Source organism: Borostomias antarcticus (assembly GCF_949987555.1).
Source record: "Borostomias antarcticus genome assembly, chromosome: 3".
Taxonomy (NCBI): Eukaryota; Metazoa; Chordata; class Actinopteri; order Stomiiformes; family Stomiidae; genus Borostomias; species Borostomias antarcticus.
Window position 1 is genome coordinate 9,555,942 of NC_140236.1, and position 17,451 is coordinate 9,573,392.

General features: G+C 49.3%; 1 protein-coding gene across 1 annotated transcript; it reads right to left on the minus strand.

The window, feature by feature from the left end:
* Positions 1 to 327: 327 nt before the first annotated feature.
* LOC311307547 (protein bicaudal D homolog 2) lies at positions 328 to 16,995 on the minus strand. The gene is made up of 10 exons (XM_084436363.1): positions 16,881 to 16,995; positions 15,996 to 16,296; positions 13,783 to 13,995; positions 13,527 to 13,679; positions 12,098 to 12,595; positions 7,832 to 8,758; positions 6,740 to 6,919; positions 5,412 to 5,563; positions 3,290 to 3,647; positions 328 to 2,040 (listed from the first exon to the last, which is right to left on the minus strand). Exons 2-10 carry the CDS (start codon positions 16,236 to 16,238, stop codon positions 2,035 to 2,037), a joined length of 2,730 nt encoding a protein of 909 aa, XP_084292489.1. The 5' UTR covers positions 16,239 to 16,296; positions 16,881 to 16,995; the 3' UTR covers positions 328 to 2,034.
* Between the last annotated feature and the right edge of the window lie 456 nt (positions 16,996 to 17,451).

Below are 17,451 nucleotides of genomic sequence, written 5' to 3' on the forward strand. Positions count from 1 at the left end.
AAATTGGAAATTAGGTTCTAGGAAATACACTGAATAACAAGGTTAGAGAATAGTGCACTATAGCGGACTTAACATAGTAAAGATGTCTCCAGTAATTGTTGTGAACCAATGTGGTCTGGTCTGAGGTAAGGAACTCCTGGGGCTGAAAACGAGTCCTACTCAAGCTCTGTACGAGTTTAAAAGATTTGCACATTGAGTGTTGCTTTATTCTTCACTACACCAGAGGTTCACATGCCAGTAAGATGATGGTACATAGACGGCTGAGGACCATTTGAGTGGGAGTATGTGTATTGTATCATACTTTAAATTACAACATTGGACATACAGTAAAAAGGCAGACCACATAAATAGACTTTGATATGATAATCAATTACATATCATACAAATACATTAAGTGTGAAAGTGTGGTGAATGTACAACTCAAACTAATCAGTGCTAATTTAGTCTCAACAGCAAGCACAGACATAACTCCATAATATTTAATACACTACACATTGTCTACAGTGTTGAAACATGTAAGTTATTGTCTAAAATATACTGACCAGAGGAAAACCAAGGCACTAGAATTTTCATCACAAGAACCAATCGCCAGTGTTCCTATTTACTAAACCGTAGCATTTAAAACCATATTACAATAGGTTAACATTAATTTCCGTGCTTTTTTTGTTTTGCTTTTTTTGTACAGGAAACACTTTAATTTAAATGGAGAGGTACGTCCTGAACGCCATCATGATGGGCTCATAGGCTTGAGTGACCGTGACCTCGCATTGACCTTGTACAGAATGAGGCTGGCAGTGTGACATCAGCAGAGGCTGCCCATAACCACAGATCCAGGACCACCATCAGCAAGTCAGGGTCAACCTGCATCTGTTCCTGGGTCGGAGGGTTTGAGGCCTCCGGTACCGCCGTTTCTACCGAACATCTGACCGGACCAAAAGAGAATTCAGGCCCTCACTAAGAACCGGCATTTTTACTAGGTCAAGTCAAATACTCGAGACAGACTCCCAGCCCCCTAGGCCTGAAACAGCAAGATTGCAGTCCTGCTGTCAGCAGGGAGGCGCTCTAGTCCTACAGAAGCTGGGTACTGCCCCCGACTACCTGTACAAGAGGTTTAAGTTTAAAAAATACCCTTCAAGTGATCTCCGGAGTCTTGAATTCTGAGCCTGAGGTGGTAAAACTATGGCTGTGTCTTCTCCATCAGTGAGGTGACCTGACCACTAACTTCCTCTGACTAGGGGCGGGGTCAGTAGGCCACAGCACGACAGTCTGAGACATCACAGGATTAAGGGTTCTAACAGTACTGCCAGTAGAAAATGGAAAGAGCCAAAGGAATGAACCTCATTCTTTTAGTAGATCAATTATGTTAGTAAGGCTGCTGTGTTTTACAAATGCCCATTCAACCTGGAGTGTTGGAGGGTCAGGCTAGGCAGCAGCCAAGCTAAGGAGTGACACGACCAGAGGCCAGACAGGCCTTGTTATGACAATTACTAGTGTCAAACGATGTAGACTAGTGTCAACACAGAACATAACCTCGTACAATGCAAACACAACATGGTAGGACACACAGGGAAAGGGGTTAGCCAGTCAGACAAGACTAGGGTAATTCAGGTTTGGTGCCATGAACAATATGGTGGAAGACTTCACATGAAAAGGGTATTTTACTTCAGTCGTAAAAAAAATGACGTCCTCATAACACACACGCACACACTCTTAAGAGAAGGAAATGAAACCCTCCAGGATAGACACATGAGCGATGGAGCAGCTGTCTGTGTGTGTCTGTCTGTCTGTCTGTCCATGTTTTACTCCTCCAGCTTTCCTCTCCATGGTGCATGCGGGGCAGGCATCTCCAGTCCACAGACAGACGACAGGGATGGAGGGAGAAACGTTGGGTTAGTCCACTGGTCTGATGAGTGGAGGGGGGGTGTGGCGTCGGGTCAGAGGTGAACAGGATGTCTTGGGGTCAGGAGAGGGAAGGTCGACATTAACACTGGTCCTTATGGAGGAGAGGGGGGCTGGGGTGATGGAAGACGTTTCTCATCTCTGCAGAGACAGGGCGACACAGAGACAAAAGAAAAATCACATTTAGTACTCAACCGAAAACCAAAGCAAACTCGAGAGGGATTGATCCATACAACACTACATATCACAAGCAGAGACAACGAACAGGGAAGAGCGTGAGCAACTGAAAGAGGTTAGAAGCTGTGAAGAAATGCTAGCTGTGGTAATTAAGTGTTCATTAATGGTAATTAAATGTTCATTAATGGTGAGGCGAGTTGCCTTTGGCTTGCCTGCCTCCTCTAATCCAGGTAGGCCCCAGCCATAACAGTCAACACTACCAGAGACACAATCTTTTGCCTCATAGATGGCAGTTCCACTGGCATCGAAACTTGACACCGCTGAATTACACAGAACATAAGAACATGCTGAGAAGTGTGGGTCTGTTAACAAAATTCGACGTAAATCATTGCTAAAGGTCGCCGTGTTCGAACTGCACCCTTTGTCTGCCCATTCGTGCTCAGAGCGCTGCCGCTGGTGTCACTCAAGTGTCTCGTCGCCTGCGTGACGTTTTGGACCGTGGGTTTTGGGGCCTGGCTGGCGCGGGCTGAGGGTTATAGCTGGTCCTGTCGCTGCTACGGCCTCTCTCAGAGGCCCTGCTGGCGGAGGCATGCATGCTGCTGCTGCTCTGATTGGCCCGTGGGCTGTGGACAGAGAGGGGGGGCGCTCTGGGACACCTGGCGGCAGGCGCAGGTTTAGAATGGGGAGAGGCCGAGGCCGAGGCTGCGCGAGACGTCCGGCTTTCGGACGGGGCCTTGCCGGAGCTCGGTCTACTGACGGCGTGCTGCTTCCTGCGCGTGGCCAGCTCCGGCGTAGCGGCGCTCCACGGTGCTCCACGGACGCCGACGGCGGGGACACGCCGCGCCCCGGGTGAAGAGGCCAGGCTCTCTACGGACCCGGAGTAAGACGACGCGGAGGCGCCAGACGTGATGAAGAAGGTGTCCTCGCGACTAGGGGCCGACTCCCTCCCGCCTGCCGCTGCCGGACCCCGCTCGCTAACTCTGACGCGAGCGCCGCCGCCGTCGTCCGGGGAGCTCGCCGCCGAGCCCCAGCGGGACGGAGACCGGAGGCCGGACGCCCGCTGGAAGACGTCGGCGACGCTGCGGCTCCTGATGAAGGTGGCGTCCCGCGGCAGGGCCGCCGCGCCCCCTCTGCGCCGCCGAGGGGCTCTGTGGGAGGGAGGAGGAGCAGCGAAGAGGAGGAGGAGGGAGGAGGAGGAAGGGGAGGTTCTTACGGGGCTGCTGTGGAGGCTGCGTGTGATGGCCCGGAGGTGGTGGCTGGCCGTGGCGGGGACCGGGCTGGATCGGGGGCTGTTCCTCAGGTGGCGCGAGGGGCTGGCGCGGGGGCTCCGGGGGGCCCGGCCCGACTTGGCGCCCAGCTCCTTGGCCCTGGAGCGGCGGGGGCTGCCGCCGCCGCCGCCTCCGAGGCTGTGGTGAGGCGACAGGGGCGACTCCAGGTCCTCCAGGCGCTGGGTCAGGGCCAGCTTCTGCTGGATGGCCATGCGCAGCAGCGAGTTCAGCGTCTTCTTCTCGTCCTCGGCCGCCGCCAGCTGCCTCTGCATCTCGTCCAGCTGGGTGACGTACTGGTCACACCTGGGACACGCGCGCACACACACACACACACGTACGGACACACGCACACAAGTATGGACACAGAGACACACACACACACGTACAGATAGACAAACATTACAGCAACACAGCAACAACATGTACATACAGAGACGCACATTACAGCGACATGATACAATTTCAAAGAGAAACAACAAACACAGCACAATGAACTGGTCATTAGAATGTCTTCACATGGACTAAAACACTGAATAAAAGGGGGTACATTAAGAGAGAGACAGAAAGAGAGAAAGAGAGAGAGAGGGGATGCAAGAGGGAAGACGGAAGAATTCAAAGAATGATTCCCGAATTAGTTGAAATATTTCATCTGCCTTGACGAAGTTTGGTCTTCATGTCTAATGGAGCAGTTGCACCCGATGTCCACATGGTGGCACCATTACACAGGGTTTCCCCCAAGTTCGATTCCAAGAGGTCAGCTCTTCCAAGTCAGCTAAATGCCTCCGGGACGACAACAGACAGCAGTCACCAGCGTCTCTGCACAACAACCCCACCCGAGATAATCTGATATCAGCCATTTGCTGTGTCTGCAGAATGTCCTCGTTTTTTTTTGTTTTTTTTTTAATTTTTAGGTCATTTCTGCTTTTATTAGGATAGACAGTGCAAGGACAGACAGGAAAGGTGGGAGAGACGGGAAGACATGCAGCAAAGGTTGTGGGCCGGATTCAAACCCACGCCGCTGCGGTAAGGACTAGCCTTTACATGGTAAGCGCCCCAACCCATTGAGCCACCTGTAATAAGCCTCTTGTAATAAGTCTCCTCCAGCCCACTGGTGCTTCGTTTGAAAACCCCATCTGAGCTAGCTTGTGCGGAACAACCGATTAAACTATAAAAACACACATTCATGCACAAAAACATAAACCTTAGAACCACCACCGCTACAAACGAAGCAGCCAACACTTCACCACACGGACCCAGCTGCCGAATCAGGGTTAACACACAGAACACAAACGACAACAGATCCTTCCGCATCACCAAACACACTAATTGAGCACACACACACACACACACACACACACACACACACACACACACACACACACACACACACACACACACACACACACACACAAGCTCATAAGCGAGACACATGGCAGGCCACTGGCATTGAAACAAACAAAACCCCACGTGAGTCAGGAGGACAATAAGCTGTGGGCCGGTCGACCAGCCAATAGCTAACCCAGGCCACCCAGAGCTGGACAGAGACCGACCGCCCTGTGCCCTGCCCCACCAGAGAATCTAAGAGCCGTCTGACCTTCCCAGAGGTGGCCTGACCTGACTGACAGGTTAGTTAACCCCCCCACCCCTCTCTGACCACAGGCCGGCTCGTGTGTGTGTATCCTAATCTGCACGTGAGCCCCAGGATAGTCCACAGCAGGGACAGGCCTAAGAGGTATGTAATCTGATTAGAGGACATTGGTGGCAAAAGCTGTTCCTCTCTCCTGACTAGTCCAGCCACAAAAGCCGGTGGGAACACAAACGCTGGAGGTGAGCCATTACAGCTGGCCTGGCGCTGGGCGGATCAGCAGATACAGGCAGATACTGTCCTGAGGGGAAGCTGTGATTGGTGGTTACACAGGCCCGTGGCTACAACCCGGAACTATCGCTGCACATAAGACAATTGCAATGCAGTACAGACAAGACACACAAGTGTCCCTTCTCATTAGTATGCTGTGTATTAGTATATAAGTGTTGGTGAGTGTGGAGGCCGGAGGAGGGCCGGCGTACCTGCTGGCGAACATGACGCGCAGGGAGGAGAAGGTGGCCGCGTCCTCCTTCAGCCCCTTCAGCTCGTTGCGCAGCTTCAGCATGGTCTCGGACACCATGCTCTTCTCCGTGTCGTACTTGGTTTTCAGGTTGCTCAGCGCCAACTCCGCCGTCTGGAATCACAAGGGGAGAACGTGCTCTACTGATACTGGCTGCGGGTTAAATGTCACATGACGACCTAGGGGCGACACTGCTGACCGTCTCCATGCTTGTCCACCATACAGAGACAGAGTGAGGGTAATATTTAACAGTGTACAGATTTCTTAATAGCAAATAACCTAAATAGTACAATGCGTTTTAGAAAGATCATTGAACAGTAGTCAGTTGGACTGAGCTGCTCATTTACTGTATGTAGCAATATAATTCAAATCTATTCCCAGAACAATGTGTGTAGTAGTTTAACAACTGAGGCGTATAAACAATCTCTGAAAGACATAAGCTTGCAGTCTACCAGTAGACTAGGAGAGAGACCCCATCTGACTTGAGAGGCGAAAGAGAGAGCATCTAAACAAGCAGATTACTCAGTGTGTGTGTGAGTCAGTGAGAAAGTGAAGGGGTTGACAGATCACGAACTGCTGGAGGCAGGAGGAGGGGGGAGGTGAGATCTCTGAGCGGGGCTCCTTCACGCCCCACTGGCTCCAGAAGCCTCAGCAGGGCCCAGCGGAGCCCAAGGGACCGGCTACACTCACACACACTGCAGTAGGGCCCCCGTGATTACTGCCCGCAGTACGGAGAACACAGCAGAATCCAGACATGAAAACGGATTTCAAACGCGGAAAAACATGGAATTGAGAGATTTGGGGGGCAAGTGCACTAGGATTCTGTAAATGATCCGCTCTGATCCCAGGTTTTCCTCATCACATCAACTGAATGCAAAAAACGCAGAATATTTGGCGCTCTAATCTAGGCAGTATAATCTAGGCATACTGAATGCCTTGGAATTGGGGTGAGACTAGCAAAAGAGATCAAAGGCTGATCTATAAAAAGATAGCACCTCTGTGCCAATGTCCACCAGAGCTGCTCACACTGGTCAGACAACACATTTTATATTATAGAGGATTACAGTGCTCAGGTTTTGAACGGGCCAGACATTTCTGTCAGGGGAAATATACAGCCTCTCATTATAGGTCTGCAGAAGATTAAATAAAAATACATAAATAAAAACAACTTCAACTGATCAACCTGTGGGAGCACTGAAATTAAGAGAGCAATAGTGACTTAATTCATACAGTAAGTTTACCAGTGTGTGTGTGTGTGTGTGTGTGTGTGTCCTGACTGGAGTGCTGTACCTGTTTGTTGGCTTTGAGGACAGTCCTGAGGGTAGCGATCTGCTCTCTCTTGGTGCTGAGGAGAGACTTGAGCTTCAGCACCTCCTCCAGGAGGGTCTCGGCGTCTCGGTCGGACTCGCTGCTGTTGGCCCCCGACGGAGAGGGCAGCGTGCCCCGCTGGCGACACAGGTCCACCGCCACCTGAGGGCACAGACCAACGGGCGCGGCACACCCCAGTACGGGCTTGTCACCAACTAGGTATCATCATGGTGCCACGAGGTACACTGGGTATTATGTGTAGCACTGTACAGACATGGAAATGAATTTCCTGTAAAGGACAATAAAGAATCTATCTATGCGTTTCAGTGGTGGAGGAACACGACGGATCAGCTTAAAATGCCACCGCCTTGCTAGCTAAAAGTTACTGTACACAACCACTGGCTTGATGCCAATGTTGTTTCTTACCACAGTCTGCCATGAGTTTCTGATCATGTAGCCTTAAGCAGTAGCCCACAAGACTGTTTCTAATACGAATGGTCAACCAACCCAGCCTCAGTTTGTCAACAGATATAAAGCATCAATGTAAAATGATGCTCATGAGAAAAAAAATACAAATCAAGGCTGTAAAATATGACTGCATAAAAATATCTGGTATTAAATGTTCTGAATGTTGTTATGTAACCACTTCCCCCTGCATGCCAATCACCAGACAATCTGCTTAAAGGGGCACAGTCACTCTTGTTTCAGTTGATATTATTTGGATTATATGCCTAAATTACTGCATGTGTGCAGGCCTTTTTAAAATCACCATCAGTGTAGCCGTTTCCCTACACAGAAGACGGAATCTACTTAACAGGGCAAACTTAACAGGGCAAACCGGTCCAGTGATGTCACTAGACTGGTTTGGACTGGTTTGCCCTTGAGGTTTTTCAGACTGTGCCCCTTTAAAGGCCCTTAAGGGGACAGACCACGTAACCAGGCTACAGTACATTTTGTGAATACTGCTCTTTGGATTGCATCTGGAAAGGATCTAGCTACAGCAGCAGACAGGGAGCCACTCTCCCGTGCCAAGCTGGAGGAGGGAGGAGGTGACGGGATGCACGCCAGCCCTACCTGGAGGTGTTTGATCTGACAGCGGATGACCGCCACCAGGTTGCGCACGTTGGAGGTGTCCCTGAAGTCCAGGGTGGGAGAGCCGGGGCAGCTGGGCACTCCGGCGGTGGAAGGAGGAGAGTCCCCGAAAGCCGACACCGCCACGCAGTCTCCCTCCGCTCCGCCCTGGGGCGCCGGCGCCTTCCCCAACGAGTCGTTGGAGCGCCGCTTCCTCTGGGGGTGGTGGTGGTGGTGGTGGTGGTGCGGGTGCAGGTGGTGGTGGGCCCTCGCCCCCGCGCCCCTGGCCGCGCCCTCGCGGTAGTAGTCCAAGGTGACGCGCTTGGGCGTCAGGTTGTTGCACACGCAGATGTGGTGGTAGAGGTTGGCCAGCTCCTCGGAGAAGGCCAGCAGCTCCTCCTGGGCCACGCTCAGGTGGCCCTCGGAGTCGGTGGCCACCTTCCGCGTGGCGCCGATCTCCTTCTCCAGCTCGCCGATGCGCTCCTGGTCCTGCCGGCTGGACTTGATGCACTGGCGGATCTTCTCGGCCAGCTCCTGGGCCTCGCCGCGCCAGCGCTCCTTCTCCTGCTTGCAGCGCTGCTCCAGGGACGCGTAGCGCACACCGGCCTGGGACAGCTCCTCCCTCAGCTGCAGCAGCTCCTCGCTGGCCGCGCGCATGCGGCACTCCAGCACCTCCGTGCTTTTGGCGTCCAGCTCGTAGAAGTCCCGCCCGCCGTCCTCGCTGTCCGCCCCGTTCTCCAGGCCGCCGGCGCGCCCGCGCTCGCCCTCCGCCGCCTTCTGCTGGGGGGGGCCGAGCTGCGCCACGGCCTCCAGCTGCTGGGTCAGAGAGCCCACCTTCACCTCCTGCACGCTCAGGGCCTCCTTGGAGACGACCAGCTGCTGCTGGAGGTCCTGGACGGTGCTGGTCAGACCGGCCTTGTCCATCTCCGCCTGGGGGGACACACAGGTGAACAAGGCCTCAGCGGACTGGACACTCCAAAGACAATTCACAGTTACGCGCAGAGGAAAGTTACAGTATAACACAACCAGTATTGGGCTCGTTACTCAAAAAAGTTTAATATATTAGTTATTACTCATGACCCTTTTTAAAAGTAATATCGTTACTTTACTTATTACTCCCAGCCAAAAGTAACTACTTAATTATGCAATATATTACTTTCCCAGTACACCCCCGTGTGAATCTATTAATTTAATTGCATAGGCAATGCTATTTGCCCTCCTGCTTAATATGGACCTTTGGACATGTTATATCCTTTCTATCTTTCAACAACCTTTTAAATAACTTAAAGCTGAAAGTGAGTGATCATAAGACAAACATAGAAATCAAAACTGAGGGCCTACAGCACCAATTAGGCCTAAATACAATTCAATTGAATAAGCAATGCCGTTTACCCTCCTCCTTAATATGGAGCTTTGGACATGTTATATGCTTTCTATCTTTTCAACAACCTCTTAAATAACTTGGTAGCAGAAAGTGAGAACATAATAGCTCAAAATTAGAACATGAGACAGCAGCAAACAAATCAAAACTGTAGGCCTACAGCAACAACTAGGCAAAAGTAGGCCTACATTCAATTCTGCTTAATAAAGACCCAACCTACTAGCCTACTACTTCACCGCAAGCTTATTTCACTGCTCCCATCAGAAATGTCAAAACATTGAATAACGCACCTACTACTGCTTTTTGCCTAGCCATTTTCTGTGATGCTTTTGACATATGACGGTTGATCAGCGCTCAGAATGAGCAGAACGTTAAGTGTTAACATTAATGCGCTCTGCGCTCAAAGTGAGCATTCTAAGCGTGAGCGCTCAGTTACAAACGCACCCAGAGGGGGGAGAAAAAACTCACCACCACCTTCAGTCTACAGGGCGTTTACTACGTCAGTGAATGTAACTTCATCTTCCTCCTCCTCATGTTCTTCTGAATCAGTTTACATCTGACGACGAGACTTGTCATCTTTCAGCTCCACAAAATCAAAATAATGAGCATATTTCCAGCTACGGAATGTTATTGTTGTCATTTTCAAAGTTACGCTCCTTGGTAATGGTGACGTGACATGCGTGGAACCTTCTTCACATGCCAACTTCACATCTAAACTTTATTTCACCCTTTGTAAAATGAAAATAAATAAACAGAGTAGGTCTACGACAAAAGTAACGCAGTAGTGAGCTTTCTGGGGGTAAGTAACTAATATTATTACTGAAATTTGATTAGTAACTCGCTACACCCCTCGTTACTGGGGAAAGTAATATTATTACTGTAATGCGTTACTAGTAACGCGTTACTGCCCAACACTGAACACAACATAATTATTTTAAACTCATTATGAGTTTCATTACAAGAGAATGATAATCAAAATATTATCTATTTAAGGTTGGTTTCAGTTTTTTGCTCGCTTGTTTTTTTTGCTTCCCTCTGGAAAATTAGGGGGGTCACCATTTTGTCTCTGTAAAGCGCATTGTTTTGCCTTTATGTAAGAAATGTGCTATATAAATAAAGTTTGATTTGATTTAGTCCTCCCCAGCCCCCAAACAGAAGAGGTTTTCTGAAACACTAAACATACATTTCCGCCTCTACTCCCCTAGCCTGGTAAACCAGACTCATTGTGAAAATGTTTTGTCATACAACATTTTTTCCTGATGAGTCGTTTACCAGGCTACAATGCAAGGAGGGGTACTACTCAACCTCCTTGCATTATTCAAGCAGTAGAGCACTTTAGATGCCCAGACTGAACCCACTCAACCCCAGCCTAACACACCAAACATCTGCTGGGCGGGGGGCCGCGCCCACCCTCATCTAAGTGAACGATGAATTAAACATCTCCTTGAAAAGAGGATGGGTCAAGCCTTCCACTTTTAACATGCATTAGAATAGTCCATTGTATTGTTGTACAGTGTGGTGTTTTTCAAGGCTGCTTTTAATGTTGGCTGACGGTAAATTGACACCGCTCCCCTGAGCAGGATGTGGTGTACTAGAGCAGGAAGGAGCGCGCGCGCACGCACACACACACACACACACACACACACACACACACAAACACACACACACACACACACGGCTCAGTCAAGCAGACTTCCGACTCCCTCATGACTCCCATCTCACTATATAGGGCACTAGAAACTAGGTCTGGGCAGAACAGATGGGGCCGTTGTTATATTATTAACACAAAACAGATTGAACATGGATGCCCCTGTAAAGTGTGAGAACACGGCATCGTGGATGTTATATAAGTATGTAAGACTAATAGGGCTGTCACGGTGAATACATTTCCCCAGAAGTACGAATGGGTGGCGCCAAGGGTGACGCGGTATCCAATATTTTTGCCGTTTTTGTTGATGTTGTTATTCTACGAGGGCTGATAATTAGTTGCTTTATAAACATCGTGACATAGTTTTATATTTATGTGCAGCCTATTTATTTCAATACATTCTTATTAAACAAAAATATAGGTTACAGTAGCAGTAGCAATATCACTCAATCAATCGAAATGTGAAACTACAACTGAACGGTGGCAGGCCCTGCAGTAGATAGAAATATAAAATTATATAAATAGAAATATAAAATATTCTTTCCCATGAATAAAGACTTCATACTGTTGATAACGTTGCCTTCTTTCATTGCTAGAAGAAGGCCTGAAGGCCGAAACGTCGTTCTATTTAAAGAGAAAATGCATGGAGCCACTGTAGCCACACTTTTTTCCTGTTTCTACTTCCAGTGATCAGCATCTCCCTATAACCCTTGGTCTGCCTTGATTTTTCTACACATGATAAAATTGTCCTGTACAAAACAAAATGAAAGTCTTCTTAAGCACAACTCCTAAAGCCTGTTGTGCGTGTGGGTCTAACTTTGCCAGCGAGGGAGAGAGAGGCCTGTACAGTACGTGCCTGTGTGTGGGACTTGGAGCCTGACTGCCATCGCTGGAATCCTACAATCCTACCATCACATTCAATCAGGGCTGTAAAATGATGTTCAGTGTGTTAGATAATAAAACGCTCCCCTTTCGCCCGTCCACACACACACAGCGGAAAACGCAGCAGGGGAATCTCGTGTTGTTGTCACGCCACTAAGTGTAGGCTAACCTGCAGGGTAAACCGTTTTCATTATGCTGAATTTCTTTGACAGGCTACAATTTAGTGGGAAAAGCCCCAACATAAGAAGAAATTAAAAAGGAACGTTATTTGCGTTGGTCTGCGGATCACAGTAACGCGGTCGTGCGATGTTGCGGTAAGCGTGACAGCCAACAGGGGTCAGGGGTCGAGCTGTGTTACCTGTAGGAGCTGCTGTTTGAGTTTCTGGCTGTCCGAGAGGTGCAGCTCACTCAGCAGGTCCGAGACCAGCCCCGGGGCCGGGGGCCGCAGGAACACGTCGCTGTTCCTGGGGGTGGAGGAGAAGCGTTGCTGGGTGTGGCCGTTGGCCTTGGAGCCCCCCAGCGGGGGGACGAGAGGCAGCGGGGCGGTCCCGGACACGGGGCAGTTGTTGTAGCCGCTGTCCTGCTCCTCGCTGTCGCCGTCGCCCCCCCCCCGGTCCAGCTGCTCCAGCTGCAGCTCCAGGTGGCCCACCGAGTCGAAGGGGTTGATGGCCAGGGAGGAGAGCTCCCTCCGCAGGCAGTTTTTCTGGTCCCTCTCCTCCTTCAGGGCCTCCAGCGCCTCGTCCAGCTGCCGCTCGGCGATCTCACGGAGGCGGGCCGCCTCCTCCAGCTGGGCGCGCAGCTCGTCCTGCTCCTCGTCCTTCTGGGTCAGCTCCAGCTTCACCGCCTCGAACTCCACCTGCACACAGCAGCACCCGACACAGGGACAGGGGGTCAACGTGTGTGTTGGTGTGTGTGTGTGTGTGTGCTTATGTGTGTGTGTGTGTGTGTGTGTGTGTGTGTGTGTGTGTGTGTGTGTGTGTGTGTGTGTGTGTGTGTGGGCGCGTGCGCTAGTGGTATTTCACTTGTAGAAGAGCACTCACAACAACAACAGCAGCAATCAAAAACAGTCCTGTATCAACAACCAAGTGCATGGTGCTCATGTGCAGGGCTGGTGTATGTATGAGTCAGATCCTTTCCCAATTGTTCACTGCTGACTTCCCACCAGCGAGATGCCATAGTCCTGCATCATCTGGGCTGCTCCCCTTCAACAATGAGTGTTTGTGTCCCGCTGATCGACAGGGGAGAATGCGCTTGCAGGGCACTGCCAGCTAGACAAGGCCAACCCTCGTCTATGACCAGGCCAGCCCTAATCTTTGACCAGGCCAGCCCTAATCTATGACCAGAACAGTCCTCATCTATAACAAGGCCAGTCCTCATCTATAACTCACAGTCCCACAAAGAGGCTTCATTCCACACTCCCGGACATCAGTAGATTCTCATTGTTCATAATGAGAGGGAGATTACAATCCATCAGTTTTTTTTGCTTCCTTCTGGAAAATTAGGGGTAGGATCATTATGTACTTTCTCCTCTCCCTTCCTCTCAGTAAAGCACCTTGTGTTGCCTCTGTGTATGAAATGCACTATACAAATAGCATTTGATTTGATATAGTTTGTCTGACTCATTTGTCTCTCATTCAAGTAATGAATACATCCAGCCAATGGGCACGATGGTATTTAACCTGAGGGTGGTAACTAGGAATAGCAGTGAGGACATGTGAGGCTCTGTGTGTGTGTGTGTGTGGGGGGGGGGGGGGGGGGGGGGGGGGGGGTTAGGGGGGGACTCTCACCTGATTCTCCTTCAGCACAGACACCTGTTTCTGTAGGGAGATGTTCTCCTCCTCCAGCTCGCTGTTGTCCTGCAACTGACGAACCTCGCGCACCTTGTACTCCTTCATCTCATCCCTCAGGTGGCCCTTCTCTGCCTCCAGACACTCGCACTCCTGTGGAACACACACACACGCGTGCACACACACACACATTACCTTTTTTTTGTCATATTAAATATATAACTGACCAGAAGGTAAATGGACAGGAGCTCCATACCTTCTTCAGTTGAGTGGAGAGGCCACCCAGTCGATCAATCTCAGCATGTGCGTTGCCCAGGGCGACGCGCGCCTGCTTTAACTCCGCCTGCAGCTCATCCATGCGGGTCGTCATGGCAGCCTCTTTACTGGCGGTCTCCTGCATCAGACTTTCCTCCCGGGTCTCCCCATAGGCTAGCGCTCGCTTCTGGCTGCTCATAGAGTCCGTCAGCGCCTAGACAAACACATTCTTCATTTTGGTCACTTTTTAAAGAAAAATGTTATCTTTACCACACCACAACTTCTCAGGCCTGCTGTAACAAGATTGGTCCTTCAACTGACAAAATATCAGTGGTAAAGCAAGTGTGTAAAAACAGGGAGTATTTGGGAATCATCGATTCCCTGAGACCAGCCAACCTCTAACAGAACCGCAATGTACATCTGTAGACACCTAGCTATTACTGTATTGTACATCGCCAGCCAGCATAAAAGCTCCCAGAGAATGCATTATCAAATCACTTTATCCACAGGCCCTTTCCAGGGTCTTCAAGCCCTCATGTTGTTCTTCAGCTCCCCCTTTTGACTGTGGCAATCTGCTGACTCACGCAGCAAGGCTAACTAACGTACAACGGAGCTGCATAACAGAGAAACTGAATTAGGCCCAGAACCGAATTAGATTTTACTGATACGGAGAGCGCAGGCTGGCAGGCAACACCGCCTTCAACAACCGAGAAGCTATCCACCATTATACTGTACAGTAGGCTGTTACTTTTGCCACTGAGAGCACACAACAACAACAACAACAATAATAATCTGCACTGGTGACTTCAAATCAGACATCGGCCATTCAAAACTGTGACTGTGGTATCACTATACTAGTGTGCAAGGTTTTGACTGCGTTGACAAAGCCAAAATGTGACCGCATGATAAGAGTTAGATGCTGAGATTATGTTACAAAACAGCACTTTAGCCAAAAGCGGCCACGTAATAATTTGCATCCTGTGATCCTGAACTGAGCAGCTTATGAGTGATGGCAAAAGCCTCAACTCCTTAGTGGCATCCACATCATCATGACACTAGATGGAATTGTCCTCCTGATAAAATAATATATCACAACTAAAGATTAAGAGAAATGTTATCAAATAAGTAGCAATTTTCACTGATTTATAGTATCTCAATGACATAAGATGTTATAGGTATCTTAGGCTCTCTCTCTCTCTTTAGTGCAGTGGTTCTTAACCTGGGTTCGATCGAACCCCAGGGGTTCGGTGAGTCAGTCTCAGGGGTTCGGCGGAGGTCAAGACACACACCCGACTCATATGATTCGTGATGACGCCCCGCTTGGCCATCATTGGCTGCAGGTGATCACGCTACATCGCTTGGCCTATCTGTGCTGCAGGGAATTTGGTGCGCTCAGTAGTCGACTTGTGACTGTCGTGATGGTACGTCGTGTGATTGTGAAAGGAACAGACTTTGTTGCGAAAATGACATGAGAGTGGCACTTGCCAAGGTCTGAACTGGTCTCTGAAAGGCAACAGCAGAAGTCACACTGATTTGCAGTAAATATTCATTATTATGCTTTTGTTTTTGTGTGAAAATCATGTTTTGATGGTTTTGTTCTTTGAACACAGTGATGTTGATGCACGGTTCATTTTGTGCACCAGTAAAATATATACCTACAGTATGTTTTGAATTTGAAAAAATCCTATTTTATTTTTCCAATTAAGAAGGGTTCGGTGAATGCGCATATGGAACTGGTGGGGTTCAGTACCTCCAACAAGGTTAAGAACCACTGCTTTAGTGTAACAAAGACTAAGACAACTACTTTCCTGGCATTAGGCCTACAAGTGGGCTCATTGGTTTTGAGCAGTAATGCCAAGAGCCTTGTCCATGTTCCATAACAGCTAACAACAACCCCTTGTTGTGTGACTAATCCAGGGTTGGTGGTCAGTGCAGAGCGTGAGGAGTGTGACTGGTACTTTCTCCCCCTGAAGAAGTGACTATTTACAGAGAGAAGCCTGTTTCAAGTCATATGTAATTGATCCTCTTTTGAACAGAAGCTCTTGTATCACCCTGAAAAGGTTCCTACTGAATACGTGCAGCAGTGCTACAGACAGGGTTTGAGTTGGCACAGGCTCGCTGCTCTCCTAACTGGCCACGTCAGTCTAAAGACTGGCCAAGGCAGATCTGATGCGATGATTACTGGTGGCGGCGGCTGTGTGGTGGCTGGCTGACCTCTCTGATCTGCTGCAGCTCCAGTTTGAGGGCCTCGTGCTCCTCCTCCAGCTGACTGTGTTTGCTCTTGAGCGCAGAGCTCTCCTCCAACACCACCAGGCCATAACGAGCCGCTTGCAGCTTCTCTTCATTGGCCTCCTGGAGCTCCCCGGCCAGGCGCTCCACCTCCTCCCTCAGGTCCCTGCTCCCCATGATGTCCGTCTCCTCCTCCCCCGCCGAGGCAGCCTCCTCCTCCTCCAGCATCCGGTCTGCTCTGGTTTCCCTCCTAGCTCCACAGGGACACCTGCCTCATTACTCCACACTGCGGCAGAGGGGGAAACAGACAGATCACAGTTAATAAGGCATCACTTAACACCACCACAAGTTAATTTGTATTATTATAAGCAATGTCAAATGAAAATATTAATTCACTTGGAAGTAAGCCAACTACCATCCAATCCCGTTACAACAGACAGCCCAATGTCAGTGCAGTGAAACAAACGGTCAAGACTGAGAATAGTGAAAGGAATAAATATCATTCAATCACCGTCCCTGGCCTGCTGTGTGATTTCTTTCATTCTAACAACTACAGTAACGTTAGTCTCCATCTTCATAAATGCTAGCAATCTAGCTAGCTAGGCCTTGCTGGCTATGTTAGCTAGCTCAGTTGTTTGCGAAACTTGCTAGTTCAGACATAAGGTATAGCTGTTAATGTTTTAAGACGCATAATAAACCATGCGGTTCAGCACTTTTTTGCTCAACACCGGTTAACGGAATCAACTGTGTGTCACAGCGATCACGTTAACATCGTTGGATCAAAGATTGCCGGCTAGATAATATTGCGGCTAATTAGCGAGATATTCAGCTAACGTTAGTGTAAACGTAAACGTTACTGTAGCTACTCACCTCAGATATTGTTTGTTCACGTACAGAATTTTAATTGCAGGGTATTTTATAGGTGGTCGTGTTTTGAAAACAAGTAGCTATGTAGCTAGCTAACTCTGGCACCTGCCACTCCTTGCTAACCTCCTTGCTTGGTCAGAACACCACTAATGTATTCAGTCATTCTGGGTTGGGAAATGAAAACGTTGCGTCTATATCCAATCAGCAGTGAGGACAACAAACTGCGCTTGCGCAAAAATGTCATTCGCGCGATCTGTCTATCTTTCTGAAATCCTTATCTTTGTAATTAACAACTCTACTGAGCCATACAAATTATATTACAGATAATAATGTGACGTATGTGTGCCTGACGCATGGATGTATGGCCTGACGAATATTTTGACTCTCCTTGGCACCCAATGACAAGCAAAGAGCCCGCCCACCGGAAACATATCCTGCAACTAATACATCCATGCCTGCAACAGACCAATCACAGATCTCCTCCCGGCGCGAGCACCGCTAACATCCTCTTTGAAGATTGGATCTAGACAAGATTGTGTATAATTGCTCTCTTTCAAAACGAGCATACCCAGCT